Source organism: Mercenaria mercenaria, chromosome 9 (genome assembly GCF_021730395.1).
Source record: "Mercenaria mercenaria strain notata chromosome 9, MADL_Memer_1, whole genome shotgun sequence".
NCBI classification, from domain to species: Eukaryota; Metazoa; Mollusca; class Bivalvia; order Venerida; family Veneridae; genus Mercenaria; species Mercenaria mercenaria.
In genome coordinates this window covers 16092896-16110852 of record NC_069369.1, presented here as the reverse complement: position 1 = coordinate 16110852, position 17957 = coordinate 16092896, and the positions used below count along the sequence as shown (strand labels likewise).

Here is a 17957-nt window from a genome sequence, read left to right as displayed (position 1 = left end):
AGTAATATTTCACTGGTACTGCCAGTTAGTAAGTTCATACTCTGAACAACACGTCAGAGAAATTTGGGCATATTTGACCAATTATGACGTTGGCAGCATTAGATTATATTTTTTCTTTACACAAAAATTGCCGTTAGGTAACAAAGCGAATACGCCGATAATCCGGAGTTCACCGATTATTGTTCCAGTTCACGCAATGTAATCCAGCAATTAAACTGCATAGCTATTAGCTACTGCTGTTATAGGGAAGTGGTAGAGTGTCTGCCTTAGGGGTGAGAGGTCCTGGGTTCGAGTCCCAATTAGAGCTTAACTATTTAGATTCTGCTAAAGCATAGTTTTGCTGTTAATAGACTGTTCCAGATGTTCTAAATTTTTAGCACACAGTATCATGGATCAGTATTTAGCAACCCAGATCAAAGTTGAATGTTAAATCAAATGCACCCAATTAGAAAATATTGACTATATTATGTCCCTTTGATGTTTATGCTCTCCATGTTCAAGAAGAGTTACATTTCCTTGATCACAAAATTTTCGTTATCATGAAAATATTAAATGCTCATAACTCCGCACTTCTGGTTAAAATATTGTCTATATTTCTGTTTTTGAGAAATATATGGACATTTCTCTTCATTTCAAAGCTTTTTAACTTCAAACCTATGATTTGAAAAACTTAGGTACTATCTCTATATGTTTTCCAGCTTGTGTAGCGAGCATGTAACTGTTATCGGTAGCGCGCGAACACGGCATATTCAGAAGAGAACTTTTGTCGATATGTATTTATTTGCCAGTATTGTATGAAAAAGGATTTAATTGTGTCGCCGTGATTTAAAACAAAAAACTAATATATCTGTTGTGAAGTACATGTATTTATATTCTGTTCATTAAATCAAAATATGTTAAGCTTTTATAATACGGAATAAAACACCTATACTGAACAATTTAGCTAGCCGCTGTTTACATTTGAATCTATATTTTCATTGTTTGAGAGTGACCCAATATTGAAAGACCATATTGATTATTCTCTGATTTACTAAACGGTTATGGCTAACATACGTTACTTTTAAACAATATAAAGTGAATAAAATGAAAGAAACCACAAATAAAGATAGGGTACAAGAGGAAACAAAGGTTCTTAAACCCGAGGGTAAGACAGAACAGCCACAAGATGTATCAACAGATGATTTCAGAGATCTAGACCGAGGTTGGGCCTGGGTGATTCTCTTTGCATCATTCGGAACTTTTTGTTTATTAGGAGGTTCTGTTTATTCTGTTGGAATTATTCAGTCGGTGCTTCTTCAAAGATATAAAGAAAGTGTGTCATTGACGTCGTGGCCAGGGGCTTTGAACACTGCGTTGATGTCGCTTGGAGGTACTATCTTTGACAATGATTTAAATCCTAAGAGAGTGTTTGTTTTCAGCCAAGTTTTCTGGTTTACCTTACATTTTGAGGTTTAATTTTTCCTTAATATTTACTGTTAAGATTTCGCTCTCAAACATACTATTTGTTAGTGTTTTATCACAAACGTCTTTACTATTTACATTTCATTTTATTTATTTATAATATATTGGCACAGTTATTGTATTTAGTCCCGACTAGTGTCAGTCACAACGCTCAACGTATTGCCCAATTCTTTTCAGCATGTTTACGGAATCCTGTTTTGCAGATATAATACTGCCGACCACGACGCTATTATCAAAACGTTATACTTACTGTTGGCCTTATACATTCCTACTATCGTGTTTAATATAACAACTATAATAAGAGGTATCCCAAACAACCTATTTCCGAACACCGCCTATTTTCGACTTTGATAAAAATCTTTACAAGCTTAAATTATCAGTTGCGATTCTTTCATTGTTTACTGTGGAGACAGAAAAAGTTAGAAACCTACTTTCACTCAGTTTGGGTACTTGGAAATTTACATAAATTCCTTTTCTGTAGCAGTACCATGTTTTTCAGGAGTTTTTTTCTTATCACCAAAAAGTCTGCATGTTTCATTGTCAACTACCTATTCTTATTTAAACCAATGTCCATTATTTATATATCTTTTGCACTAAATGTATATTCCTTAACCCATGTTTCTTTCCAAAATTGTGAAGCATACTACGCAATTTTTTTTACTGATGCCTGTCCTTGCAACAGCTGTTTTCATTTTCGGAGCATTTTGTAATATTCGGAGTGTCAAAAGCTTAGCAGTAATGTAATACATTGTCATCTGTGACAGCTATCAATGTAGCAGATGTGACACCTCGGTTCTCTGGAGTTATTGAGCACATGATATAGTTCTTTAGATAATGCACCAACTTTTGTCTTGGTTTGATGTTTGTTACCATAACTGATTTTTTAATGTCCTATGTTTGCCATGGGGAAATGAAACTATGGTAAAAGTGTAGTGCTGTTTCTTTTTGTTGGAGCGAAAATACCATACATGGTCGGACTTCCAACTGACGACTTTCAGAATTACATATCATGCCAGAAACTTTTGATGTTTGATGCACTTATGATGATAGAACGTATGAGGCAATAAACCAAAGAGTTGAACTTGCATGTGAACAAAAGTGGGCAGAAAACTTGGTAAGCGGTCGGAAACTGGTTGTGCCGGGATTTAAGAAACATAAAATAGAGCAGTACGATTAAATAGTTTATCCTAATAAAACTATTACAGAGGAATTATATCAAGCTGTGCTACCTTTTGGAAAACAGGCGCTTATAAAGTTAGTATGTATTTACAGAGAAATAATGGGACAATAATTATTAAGAAAGAATTAAGGGAGTATTGTAGAAATGTTGGTATGCTCTTTCTGGGAGTGCTGAACTAGTGCGCGCTTACCTGTAGCTTTATATACGGAATTGTGTTTTACAATTATTTCTATTTTGATTTATAAAAAAAGTTTTGATAAGTTCGACAGAAGAATACAAAAAGACAAGAGTGAGTTTTTTTTTTAGATTTTAACTTATACCATGTTGATTTTGGTAATACAGAGATTATAACAGTCATTAGCTGGTCATGGTCAACCAGTCTGAGTGCGAGGATATTCATTGCAATTGCATTTATTGTACAGGGAACTGATTTTTTGTGTATTTTGTTTCGGTAAAGGGGGAATACTTTGAAGATTTGTAATAAAAATAATTTTGATAAAACATAGCACTAAAGAAATCCGAACCCAAATTTTTTGCAGGACCATTGTACGATTCAGCTATTTACGTCGTATGCTATATACTATATTACATGTATATAACTTTTAGCATTTCTTAAATGATTTAACTTTTGTATTCCTTACTTTTTAGGTTTTACAGGTCAATAGCTTCGTCTTCACTAACAACAAGTCAGGCTATGTTTTTAGTCTTATCATAACCGTCAATGGTGATATCATAGCCAGCACGGTCTTTGTTTTATTCTTCCAGTGTAACATTAAGACTATCATGCTACTTCAGGTGAGATGTTGGCATAGTTTTAATGGACAGTTGTTATTTATTCTATAAGTGTATTATTAATCTATGTCTATCACTTACTATTTAGGTCCATTATCAAGCGCTGTGGTGGATCGCTTCAGTTGCAGGACAGCCATCATTTCTTCCGGGGTATTCCTGACAACTGCATACCTCACTACAGCCTTCGCAACCAACATCTATGTTACTATATTTACCTACGGTTTCATCGGAGGTAATTCTAAGTTACTTTCTTTTTCTATGCTTCGATTTAGAGAATTTACTAAATACATTACTTAACCCTGTGTGACTGAGTTTCAATTTACTGTACTGCTTGAGCACTGTACGTATGGAGCTAGTCAAGACGGGAATTTTGAGATATTGTTCTCGTTTTATTTGTTGTTGTTTTTTTTTTTTTTTCTTTTTGTTTATTTTTTTTACAAATCATTTTACCCTCCAAACTATGTGCTGAAACTCCGCTTGGCCCTCAACACATAGGACTAGAACTTCAATCTTGATAAAGAATTCTTTCGCGCGAGGACGCTGTTCAGTTGTCAAAGATCTTCTATTCATGTGCCAATCGTACGTAAATAATGCCCGGGAAAGCTCCTGTGTCGTGCCCTGTCATTGAAACTGGAAAATGGCGATAGAACTTATTTTGTGTCGGCTTGAGAGGCGTTGTACATTTCTTCACTTTTGAGAAGAATAAATCAGAGTATGCTGTTATTTTGCTTGGTTTAATCTGTTGTACCTTCTTGTACATTTTATTTATCAACTGTTACAACAACATTCTTTAAAGTTCATCTCTACTTTCAATTTCATGTCAAAAGCAGATAAAGAAGTTGTCCAAATAAAGAGCACATCATTATATTTCTAATTATCACAGATTTTCCTAAATTTCGATTTAAAATTATGTTTCTTGGAACCTTAACTAAATAGAATACGTTATGATAACACCACGTGGGCTCTATTTCGTTTAAATTGCGATTCAATAATTAATGACATGATTACAATTAGTCCTCTTGGTTGATTTTTATTTAGTAAAAAGAAGTCTGAATAAAAAGAAACGCTTGTCTATAATTTCTGACATTTTTTTAGAAAAACAGAATAAGAGTGAAGTCTATTGAACGGATGACACGATGCCGAGCCATTGATAAAAATACAATTTGTACATACATGTAACATAGTTATGACCGGGTGAGAAGAGTTACTTAAGAACATTAGTAAAATACTACATAAATTCTTGTTTGCGAACGCAATGCATACGTAAGTCTTAAAAAGCATTTTAGTCATTTGTGTTAATAAGGATATTAGAAGGTTATTTAAACCATCAGACACCTATAAACAAACCCCAACACAATATTGCTCATCCTTGTCAGTACAAAAGACTGTATGCGGAGGTCAAGAAAAGCTAGCACGCCATAAATAAAAGTCGCTCAACCAGGACAGTCGCTAAAACAGATACAACACTAGTACATGAACCTAACAGGTCTGGGCATATCGGTCAAATAATTTTTCTACAATTTTGTAAATCAGTAAATCCCTTAGAGACATGCTAATCATTGAAATGTAACATACTGCTTGCATCCGCCCATTTTCATGTAACATTATTGCATTTTAAAAACTGATAAGATTCTTTCATTACGAGTGATCCATAAGTTAACATGTACATGTTTTGTATTTTAGGAATTGGTGGTGCACTCGGATATACTGCTGCTTTGGTTGTGATCGGTTTGAATTTCAGGAAACGCCGACATTTAGCAGTCGGTATAGCTGTATCCGGTGTAGGGGCTGGATTGTTCGTGCTCGCACCGGTAATGCAATTGTCACGTGATTACTACGGGCCCTCGGGATTTTTCATCATTGTGGCAGCAATGATGGCGAATATAATCGTATTCGGTGTCATGTGCTTTCCGAGTGGGCTAGAAATTGCGACACAAAAACAACGAAGACATGAAGTATACAAATCTAATAGGGAAAATAATCTAATACAGGCTTTAAAATGTTACTTAAGAGCTCTAACAAAAGTTGCCGTAATATTGCTATGCTTGTGTATGTTCCTTTATTGCCTAGGAATTCTGTTGTTATATCAACACTTACCAAACTTTATAGTCGTTAAAGGTTTCACTGCCGTACAAGCGGCATTCTTGGTTTCACTTTCTGGATTACTAACGGTGTTTGGCCGGGTACTGTCTGGCATCATAACGAACTTGAATCGCATAAACTGCATTGTTTTATACGCTGGCTCAATGGCTGTTGTTTCAATAGCTTCCATTTTGTATCCATTCATATCAAACCATTTCGTTGCTCATGTGATATATATGGTGGTGCTAGGTTTATTCTTTGGATGCCCATATGTAACTTTAATGGCTGTAAGCTTGAAATTTGTTGGAATTAACTACATATCGGCGGCTATAGGGCTTCAGTATTGTGCTGGCGGAGTAGGATCATTTATCGGACCAGTTCTTGCAGGTAAGCTAACAGATGTCAAAGATAACTAATACATAGTTAAAACTGTTAATCTACAATTGATTGGCATCAATGCACGACTTCAGCTTGCATTGAATTCTATAGGTTCATACAAAGTGAACTTAAGTCATAACAACAATCACAAAGTTTATACATTTTTAAGTATTATATTCTATTTTTAGACGAAACTGACAATTTTTGTCAAATCAGGGTTTTAAACAAGTTCCTGTCAAAATCAAAATCCTCCAGACCAAGTGCCCACATAGCATTTAGGAACATACTGGTACTGATGATAAACCCGGACAGAAAATGAGGGGTTTTACCTGTAACATTTTTATTTCTGCAAATTGTAATCAATGGTCGGTATCAAAATAAAGCTTAATATGTGCTGAAAACTTTACATAATTCCAATTTATATTTAGTAAGCAAATTCAAGCGAAGTGAGGCCCTCAAAGGGGTTCGTAAAATGGGGACTGTACGAACGTTGACTGATGATAAATTCGACCACTTTGTCATTTACAAAATTTTCTTCGTAGTATCATATTGAAACTTTCGCCAAAAAGCTGCAACAGTCATTCCTGATCAAGTAATGAAAAGTGACCCAGTGTCGGCGACAGTGAGCATGCGCAAAAAACACCCTCTTCCCCAGTAATTTTAGATAAATATTTTTATACAGATAAATGTAAGTCATTTATTTATACAGATTATTTACCAATTTTGTTTTTGTTTACACCAGTTGGTGTTGTAAGTGGAAACTATTAGATGGTGTGTTCAATTCTATAAATAACCGATTGCAATAAAATATTTCCAAGGTGGTCGACTTTATCATCTGTCCGGGTTTATCATCAGTGTGAGATATACAAATATGTTAAAGAAAATGCAAACTGCATTATCTCCTTAAAAAAATCACCAGAAAAGCAGGCCCTTCATAGTAAACAAAAGTGGAAAATTGATGGACAGGTTCCTGTAAACTCAAATATCAATCCCTGTTTGTTATTTGATCTGAAGACTGTTATGTCAGGTATTATTTCCTGTTTATGCTAGGTATTATTTACTGAATATGTTAGTTATAACTGACCATACCAGTATTTTATCTAGAAACAAATTATTATTGTGGTTTGTTATATATACACTTGTACCTTGATTGCAGGTTTTCTTATAGACAGCGGAGGGTCGTACGAATTGTCCATTCTTATAGCTGGTAAGTTTTTGATATTTTAAATACGTCTGTTTCTTAGAAAACAGTGAACTTTATTTTCTTAATTTTTAGACTAAACTGAAATGTCACAATACTTTCCTGTTCATGACCATTGAGTGACTCCGTACAATATAGGTTATTTAATGTATAATACTTTGTTTGAAAGTTCGATTGGGCAAATCGGACATTTTTTTCTGTTTTTATGACAAATCATTCAGTATCTGATTAAAGCAAAATTTTATTTACAAACTGTAATTTCTGTCAAACTAAACAATGTAATTATCAGATAGGCATAACTATCAAAAATGACATTTGCCCCGTAAATGTAAAAAATCTTTAGTAATTTATCAAGAATGTATATTATGTTGTCTACCATGTCTATATTACAGCATGTTGCATAGCTTCAGCGTCTATCATCAGTGCTGCAACCGAATGCTTCAAGCCAAAAGATAATGAACACACGTTAGATACTGAATTTGAAGTGTGTCAGAAGATACAGTCACCCAAAGAAACAACAGTTCATTGCAAAATGCTAAATGAATGAATTATTTCCGTTTTCTTTAATTTTTAAACTTTTAATTAATTCAGCATATACACTACACTACACTACACTACACTACACTATACCATACCATACCATACCATACCATACCATACCATTCCTTACCTTACCTTACCTTACCTTACCTTACCTTACCATACCATACCATACCATACCATACCATACCATACTTATAATTGTGTACTTTAGTCAATGCCTTATTCTATGTTCTTATTATGTATGTAAATGCACTACATGTATATCATTTTGCAAGAATTCTATCTACCTCATCAAAAATATATATGCATACCGAAGAATATTCCTCCGGCCACTAATCGATAGCGGTCAGATTTTCTGTATAGAAATAAGGGCATGTACACATTTTACTTAATAACAAGTAAAAAACAAGAAACCTTAGGTGCAAAAATATTACCAAAGTTCAACATTTGATTCATCACAAGGTTTTTTTAAATTAAATTTTATCTTAATTTTTTATTCGTTCTTCACATGAAGTTTAATGCCATCATTTCGTCATTTTTCCCCTTCTTTTTTCCCATATAAAATGTGCAAAAATCTCATACATGCGTTTCTTCAAAGCATTTTTTTGTATAAAACCATTGATATGAAAGCTTAGGTGCAAGAAATTTCCTACTCTCGTTGAATTTATCTTTTGAATGATATTTATTTCATTTTTGTGAAATAAAAATTTGATTCGTTCTCAGACGTTTTTTTTCTACTAATTTGGAAGAAAAATTAACTTCAGCGCGAAGTTGTTGTTGTAGCGTCATAAGCAGACGATATTATTATGCCGCGTGAACATGCGGTATCGTGATCAAAAGGTTAAAGTAATGATTTAATCATTTAATGTAATTTTACTTCGCGAGTAATTCATTTTGTGTTAATATCACAAATTAACAATATAAGAAATGCAATTAAATATTGCAGTTAGACCTAATATTTCGGTTCTAAAAAGAAAGAGATGCGCATTTCTTCTTATGTTATTGTTCTCACCTTATTTCATATGCATTTAAATATCAGTGATAATTATGCCAATTATGTCAATTAAACATTAAAAGAGATAGTTTTTCTATCGGCTCTTGGATCACAAATACAAACTGTCGCTATTTTTAGCTCACCTGTCACAAACTGACAAGGTGAGCTTTTGTGATCGCGCAGCGTAAACTTTTGCTTGTGACCACTCTAGAGGTCACATTTTTCATGGGATCTTTATGAAAGTTGATCAGAATGTTCATCTTGATGATATCTAGGTCAAGTTCGAAACTGGGTCACGTGCCTCAGAAACTAGGTCAGTAGGTCTAAAAATAGTAAAACCTTGTGACCTCTCTAGAGGCCATATATTTCACAAGATCTTCATGAAAATTAGTCAGAACGTTCAACTTGATGATATCTATGTCAAGTTCGAAACTGGGTCACGTGCCTTCAAAAACTAGGTCAGTAGGTCTAAAAATAGAAAAACCTTGTGACCTCTCTAGAGGCCATACTTTTCACAAGATCTTCATTAAAATTGGGCAGAATGTTCACCTTGATGATATCTAGGTCAAGTTCGAAACTGGGTCACATGCCTTTAAAAACTAGGTCAGTAGGTTTAAAAATAGAAAAACATTGTGACCTCTCTAGAGGCCATATAAATTCAAAAGATCTTCATGAAAATTGGTCAGAACGATCGCCTTGATGATATCTAGGTCAAGTTCGAAACTGGGTCACGTGCCATCAAAAACTAGGTCAGTAGGTCAAATAATAGAAAAACCTTGTGACCTCTCTAAAGGCCATATTTTTCATGGGATCTGTATGAAATTGGTATGAATGTTCAACTTGATAATTTCTAGGTTAGATTCGAAACTGGGTCACGTGCGGTCAAAAACTAGGTCAATAGGTCTAAAAATAGAAAAACCTTGTGACCTCTCTAGAGGCCATATATTTCAAGAGATCTTCATGAAAATTGGTCAGAATGTTCACCTTGATGATATCTAGGTCAAGTTCGAAAGTGGGTCACGTGCCATCAAAAACTAGGTCAGTAGGTCAGATAATAGGAAAACCTTGTGACCTCTCTAGAGGCCATATTTTTCATGGGATCTGTATGAAAGTTGGTCTGAATGTACATCTTGATGATATCTAGGTCAAGTTCGAAAGTGGGTCACGTGCTGTCAAAAACTAGGTCAGTAGGTCAAATAATAGAAAAACCTTGTGACCTCCCTAAAGGCCATATCTTTCATGGGATCTGTATAAAAAATGGTCTGAATGTTCATCTTGATGATATCTAGGTCAAGTTCGAAACAAGTCATGTGCGGTCAAAAACTAGGTCAGTAGGTTTAACAATAGAAAAACCTTGTGACCTCTCTAGAGGCCATACTTGTGAATGGATCTCCATAAAGATTGGTCAGAATGTTCATCTTTATGATATCTAGGTCAAGTTTGAAACTGGGTTACGTGCCTTAAAAAACTAGGTCAGTAGGTCAAATAATAAAAAAAACCTTGCGACCTCTCTTGAGGCCATACTTTTCATGGGATCTGTATGAAAGTTAGTCTGTATGTTCATCTTGATGATATCTAGGTCAAGTTTGAAACTGGGTCAACTGCGATCAAAAACTAGGTCAGTGGGTCTAAAATTATTAAAATCTTTTGACCTCTCTAGAGGCCATATTTTTCAATGGATCTTCATGAAAATTGATCTGAGTGTTTATCTTGATGATATCTAGATCAGTTTCGAAACTGGATCACGTGCGGTCAAAAACTAGGCCAGTAGGTATAAAAATAGTAAAACCTTGTGACCTCTCTAGAGGCCATATTTTTCATGAGATCTTCATGAAAATTAGTGAGAATGTTCACCTTGTTGATATCTAGGTAACGTTCAAAACAGGATCACGTAACCTCGAAAACTAGGTCAATAGGTCAAATAATAGAAAAACCTTGTGACCTCTCTAGAGACCATATTTTTCAACAGATCTTCATGAAAATTGGTCAGAATTTTTATCCTGATAATATCTAGGTCAAGTTCAAAACTGGGTCACATGAGCTCAAAAACTAGGTCACTATGTCAAATAGTAGAAAAAACGATGTCATACTCAAAACTGGGTCATATGGGAAGAGGAGTCAGGACCATCATGGTCCTCTTGTTCTACTCAGTTACAGTACAAAAAGGTAAAATATAGATTTTTTTGTATATATTTTACTTAACAAATTTTAGTAAATAAATTCAAGGTCCGCCTTGATCAAATTAAAGGTGGAAAATATGTCCGGAGTATTTTTGTGTACAAGAATGTTTTTGCAATGTAAATAATATCTGCATTTAAAACAGAATTGAATTTTACTTCAGTAACTTAATGATATATTTTTGTTTTCGTGAAAATTTTACCTGGTTTCATGATCTTTTCGGTTATCATAAATGTCGTCGTGATTAACTTACTTTCATAATTTATTGTACATGTTCAATTCTAGATAATTTTACATGAAACCAGTTTCTATACTGTAATCCTATTGAATGATAGTTTATAGAAGTAATAAAATGTTGTATGCATCACGCATAAATCCTTTTTATTGGACCTGTAATAAAACTTGCCAATTACCTCTAAATAAGGAACGTTAAAACAACACAGATGTTTATAACACTGATAAGGCTATAATTGCGTTTTGAATTACGAGTATTTTCTTTTTGTAATTACAAGGTATAATTATCATGCGATTTTAATATTTTGCAAACAGTTTTCATATATTGGTGGAATATGTGTAGTTATATTAAAATGAGTAATGTCTGCTTGAATACGGCAAAATACATGTACCACGCTGATTGCCACTATCTTTTTTTTTTAAATTTTACAAACATACCATAATTTTCGATTCATTAAACTTCCTATTTTGCCAATATGTTAAGAATTACTGAATTGATATACGTATGATGTTCAACTATTTCAGAATAAAAAATTGAAAACCTACACCTGTGTAATTATAAATTGTAAACAGCTGTTTAAAAAAAAAACTTACGTATGTATTTTTGTGTATTTTTGTGACATAAGAATGGATGTGGTAGTGGCAGCAGGTATAATACATATCAGTCAGACAATTTTAAAATGTCAATTCTAAAATATATTCGTCAGGTTTATTTGTATTTTGAGTAGTATTAGAAATGGGGTTTTTGGCACACTTTTGACCCAACTTAATTTTAACCCTTGACCTAAACCGACCAATGCTGACCAATTTCAACAAATTTTAAAACAATTTTTAACAAATTATTGTTAAAACCTATAGTAAAATATGATTAAAGATAATTTTAAACACTTCCACCAAATATTTGCCAAAATCTGCCAAGTGGCAGCAATGTGGCAGTCGCTGCCAATTGACAAAATTTTGGCAGGGAAAGTTTGGGCCACCTTATTTCATATGCATTTAAATATCAGTGATAATTATGCCAATTATGTCAATTAAACATTAAAAGAGATAGTTTTTCTATCAGCCCTTGGATCACAAATACAAACTGTCGCTATTTTTAGCTCACCTGTCACAAACTGACAAGGTGAGCTTTTGTGATCGCGTGGTGTCCGTCGTCCGTGCGTGCGTGCGTGCGTCCATAAACTTTTGCTTGTGACCACTCTAGAGGTCACATTTTCATGGGATCTTTATGAAAGTTGGTCAGAATGTTCATCTTGATGATATCTAGGTCAGGTTCGAAACCGGGTCACGTGCCATCAGAAACTAGGTCAGTAGGTCTAAAAACAGAAAAACCTTGTGACCTCTCTAGAGGCCATACTTTTCAAAAGATCTTCATGAAAATTGGGCAGAATGTTTACCTTGATGATATCTAGATCAAGTTCGAAACTGGGTCACATGCCTTCAAAAACTAGGTCAGTAGGTCTAAAAGTAGAAAAACATTGTGACCTCTCTAGAGGCCATATGTTTCACAAGATCTTCATGAAAATTGGTCAGAACGATTATCTTGAAGATATCTAGGTCAAGTTCGAAATTGGGTCACGTGCCATCAAAAACTAGGTCAGTAGGTCAAATAATAGAAAAACCTTGTGACCTCTTTAAAGGCCATATTTTTCATGGGATCTGTATGAAAGATGGTCAGAATGTTTATCTTGATAATATCTAGGTTAGATTCGAAACTGGGTCACGTGCGGTCAAAAACTAGGTCAGTAGGTCTAAAAATAGAAAAACCTTGTGACCTCTCTAGAGGCCATATGTTTCAAGAGATCTTCATGAAAATTGGTCAGAATGTTCACCTTGATGATATCTAGGTCAGGTTCGAAAGTGGGTCACGTGCCATCCAAAACTAGGTCAGTAGGTCAAATAATAGGAAAACTTTGTGACCTCTCTAGAGGCCATATTTTTCATGGGATCTGTATGAAAGTTGGTCTGTATGTTCATCTTGATGATATCTAGGTCAAGTTCCAAATTGGGTCAGGTGCCATCAAAAACTAGGTCAGTAGGTCAAATAATAGAAAAACCTTGTGACCTCTCTAAAGGCCATATTTTACACGGGATCTGTCTGAAAATTGGTCTGAATGTTCATCTTGATGATATCTAGGTCAAGTTCGAAACAGGGTCATGTGCGGTCAAAAACTAGGTCAGTAGGTCTAAAAATAGAAAAACCTTGTGACCTCTCTAGAGGCCATACTTGTGAATGGATCTCCATAAAGATTGGTCAGAATGTTCACCTTGATGATATCTAGGTCAAATTTGAAAGTGGGTTACGTGCCTGAAAAAACTACGTCAGTAGGTCAAATAATATAAAAAACCTTGCGACCTCTCTTGAGACCATACTTTTCATGGGATCTGTATGAAAGTTAGTCTGAATGTTCATCTTGATGATATCTAGGTCAAGTTTGAAGCAGGATCAACTGCGAACAAAAACTAGGTCAGTAGGTCTAAAATTATTAAAATCTTTTGACCTCTCTATAGGCCATATTTTTCAATGGATCTTCATGAAAATTGATCTGAGTGTTTACCTTGATGATATCTAGATCATTTTCGAAACTGGGTCACGTGCGGTCAAAAACTAGGCCAGTAGGTATAAAAATAGAAAAACCTTGTGACCTCCCTAGAGGCCATATTTTTCATGAGATCTTCATGAAAATTAGTGAGAATGTTCACCTTGCTGATATCTAGGTAACGTTCAAAACAGGGTCACGTACCTTCGAAAACTAGGTCAATAGGTCAAATAATTGAAAAACCTTGTGACCTCTCTAGAGACCATATTTTTCAACGGATCTTCATGAAAATTGGTCAGAATTTTTATCTTGATAATATCTAGGTAAAGTTCAAAACTGGGTCGCATGAGCTCAAAAACTAGGTCACTATGTCAAATAGTAGAAAAAACGACGTCATACTCAAAAGTGGGTTATGTGGGAAGAGGTGAGAGATTCAGGACCATCATGGTCCTCTTGTTCTACTCAGTTACAGAACAAAAAGGTAAAATATAGAATTTTTTGTATATATTTTACTTAATAAATTTTAGTAAATAAATTCAAGGTCCGCCTTGATCAAATTAAAGGTGGAAAATATGTCCGGAGTATTTTTGTGTACAAGAATGTTTTAGCAATGTAAATAATATCTGCATTTAAAACAGAAATGGCCCGCCGTTACATGACTGAAATACTGTTGAAAAACGGCGTTAAACCCAAAACAAACAAATTAAAACAGAATTGAATTTTACTTCAGTAACTTAATGATATATTTTTGTTTTTCGTGCGTGATTTTACCTGGTTTCATGATCTTTTCAGTTATCATAAATGTCGTCGTGATTAACTTACTTTCATAATTTATTGTACATGTTGAATTCTAGATAATTTTACATGAAACCAATTTCTATACTGTAATCCTATTGAATGATAGTTTATAGAAGTAATAAAAATGTTGTATGCATCACGCATAAATCCTTTTTATTGGACCTGTAATAAAACTTGCCAATTACCTCTAAATAAGGAACGTTAAAACAACACAGACGTTTATAACACTGATAAGGCTATAATTGCGTTTTGAATTACGGGTATTTTTCTTTTTGTAATTACAAGGTATAATTATCATGCGATTTTAATATTTCGCATATTTTTAGCCCACCATCATCAGATGGTGGGCTATTCAAATCACTCTGCGTCCGTGGTCCGTCGTCCTTCCGTCCGTCCGTCCGTCATTCCGTCCGTCCTTCCGTTAACAATTTCTCGTTATCGCATCTCCTCAGAAACTACAAGGGGGATTTTGACCAAACTTTGTCAGAATGATGTATTGGTACCCTAGTTGTGTCCCTCTGAAAATCAGACTGGTTCAACAATTTTTGAATGAGTTATAGCCCTTTGTTTATTTCTATAATTTACATAGATTTATATAGGGAAAAACTTTGAAAATCTTCTTGTCCAAAACCACAGAGCCTAGGGCTTTGATATTTCGTATGAAGCATCATCTAGTGGTTCTCTACAAAGATGATTCAAATTATTTCTCTGGGGTCTGATATGGCCCCGCCCCTGGGGGTCACATGGTTTATATAGACTTATATAGGGAAAAACTTTGAAAAACCTCTTGTTCAAAACCACAGGGCCTAGGGCTTTGATATTTTGTATGTGACATCATCTAGTGGTCTTCTACTAAGATTGTTCAAATTATCCTCCTAGGGTAAAATATGGCCCCGCCCTGGGTGTCATATGGTTTACATAGACTTATATAGGGAAAAACTTTGAAAATCTTCTGGTCCAAACCACAAAGCCTAGGGCTTTGGCATTTGTAATGTAGCATCATCTAGTGGTTCTCTACAAAGCTTGTTCAAATTATCCCCCAAAGGTCAGATATGGCCCCGCCCTGGGGGTCACATGGTTCATATAGACTTGTATATGGAAAAGCTTTTAAAATCTTCTTGTCAATAACTTACAACATTCAAATTTGGACAACATGTTTGGTTTTGAGTGGCAAGATGAACCTTGACACGAGTTGACCTTGATTTTGACCTAGTGACCTACTTTCACATTTCTGTAGCTACAGCCTTCAAATTTGGACCACATGCATAGTTTTGTGCACTGAAAAAAACTTTGACCTTGACATTGACCTAGTGACTTACTTTCACATTTTTGAAGGTACAGGCTTCAAATTTGGACCACATGCATAGTTTCGTGTTCTGAAATGAAATTTTACCTTGATTTTGACCTAGTGACCTACTTTCACATTTCTTAAGCTACAGCCTTCAAATTTGGACCACATGCATAGTTTTGTGTACCGAAACAAACCTTGACATTAACATTGACCTAGTGACCTACTTTCACATTTTTGAAGGTACAGGCTTCAAATTTGGACCACATGCATAGTTTCGTGTTCTGAAATGAAATTTGACCTTGATTTTGACCTAGTGACCTACTTTCACACTCAAAAATGGCACATTGGTGGGCGCCAAGATCACTCTGTGATCTCTTGTTTATTTTGCAAACAGTTTTCATATATTGGTGGAATATGTGTAGTTATATTAAAATGAGTAATGTCTGCTTGAATACGGCAAAATACCTGTACCACGCTGATTGACATTATCTTTTTTTTTTTAATTTTACAAACATACCATAATTTTCGATTCATTAAACTTCCTATTTTGCCAATATGTTAAGAATTACTGAATTGATATACGTATGATGTTCAACTATTTCACAATAAAAAAATTGAAAACCTACACCTGTGTAATTATAAATTGTAAACAGCTGTTTAAAAAAAAAACTTACGTATGTATTTTGTGTATTTTTGTGACATAAGAATGGATGTGGTAGTGGCAGCAGGTATAATACATATCAATCAGACAATTTTAAAATGTCAATTCTAAAATATATATATATCCCATTTCAATAGTTTGTAATTCCAGTGACATTTCAATTAAGCTTGTTTAATTATCTTATGAAAAACCTGCACTTTTATTACACTTGATATTGAAATAAACAACCAGGTGACAATACCAGGAGGCAATAGTTATCGGCATCGCAATACCGGTCACCTATTACCAATACCATATAGCTGTTGTCTCCCCTGATATCGATTTTCTGCCATATCGGTCATGAGGTCAATTCTTCCTCATGTACATTTGAAGATTTTTAGAATTGTCGAATGTTTATGTCTTGAGCATGTGTACGTGTAAATGGTCTTTGTACAGATTTGTTCAATGTAGAATACTGATGGCGACAGAGCTGTTCTTTGTCCACTATATTGTTTAATGCCTTTCTCTATGATTTGACAGTTTTGTCAAAAAATTATAGAAAGGTGCTGAATACTGCTGATATTGACAATGAAAAAGTTAGCATCTTGCTATATGCGGACGATATTGATTGTTCTTATTGCTAAGGATGAAAATTATCTACAAGACACGTTGACATTTTTGACCAATGGAAATCTGTATTTAATCAACAGAACCGTTGTCTACACTATGACATTTATAGAACAAAAAAAAGAAAATATTTGACTGGTCAGTACAGAAAGGGAATAATAGATGTAAGAACTGGTCATTTGGTCTTAAAGAGAAATTGTGCTCTCCAGGATGGCATGTTCTAATCTCTGGCCTGGCCCGGCCTGGCCTGGCCTGGCCTGGCCCGATGAGCCCAATTTTCGACCGAGCCGGGCCAGGCCAGGCCAGGCCAGGCCATAGATTTCAATTTCGTAAAAGGTGAAAGTGATTTTTATAGCAACTTTAAAATCTGACTTTTGGAATAAGTTTGGATATTTCAGACATTATATAAATACATTTTGAACTCTCACTCTGTAAAATTATACACCTGGGAATAAGCCTGTAGCTAACATAACTATTATGTCTAATTTAAAGGCGATGCCTGATTAATTGTTATGACTATTATCAGGGGATCTTCACCTCAATTGACTCTCGACTGGTGGCTTGGTTTTCCCCAAATTGAATAAGCTAACTAAGTTTATTATTTTGTCTATTGAGGATTATTTAGTATTGTCTGAAATTATTGAACTAGCACTCAAGAATATTCCATATGCTTCCGTAAAAAAATCGGTGCCCAAACATAAATAAAAATATAAATATTGAAAACCAAATAAAATATAAACAAATTACATTTCTTTACTGCCAGGTAGTACATGCAGATAAAGTTGTGCTGACTAAACGTTCAGCTACCAATCTCGGGACTGTAAGTTCGAAACCGTGACCTGTTTGACCATTTTCATTATCATTTTTTTTTTAAATTTCCTCTGTAAACTTAGAATGTAGGAAAATTGTCACTTATCGTGATTTATTGTTCATTTATTGAATGAAATACACAAGTATTTGACATTCTTCTACATACAAGTTATTACCATAAAATGTTGTAAGAACAAAACCAGTATCA

General features: G+C 34.5%; 1 protein-coding gene across 1 annotated transcript; it reads left to right on the top strand.

Moving 5' to 3' along the window:
* The first annotated feature begins 748 nt into the window (after positions 1-748).
* On the top strand, positions 749-11588 carry LOC123546568 (monocarboxylate transporter 12-like). Its single transcript, XM_053550898.1, has 5 exons — positions 749-1369; positions 3522-3665; positions 5117-5902; positions 7050-7100; positions 7487-11588. Exons 1-5 carry the CDS (start codon positions 1084-1086, stop codon positions 7639-7641), a joined length of 1422 nt encoding a protein of 473 aa, XP_053406873.1. The 5' UTR covers positions 749-1083; the 3' UTR covers positions 7642-11588.
* The last annotated feature ends 6369 nt before the right edge of the window (positions 11589-17957 follow it).

Bases quoted from the DNA above. Each gene is read 5' to 3' on its own strand.
- LOC123546568 (XM_053550898.1), top strand. From the start codon at position 1,084: ATGAAAGAAACCACAAATAAAGATAGGGTACAAGAGGAAACAAAGGTT. The intron at 1,370-3,521 runs GTACTATCTTTG...CTTACTATTTAG, and splicing joins TGCGTTGATGTCGCTTGGAG to GTCCATTATCAAGCGCTGTG. The intron at 3,666-5,116 runs GTAATTCTAAGT...TTTGTATTTTAG, and splicing joins TACCTACGGTTTCATCGGAG to GAATTGGTGGTGCACTCGGA.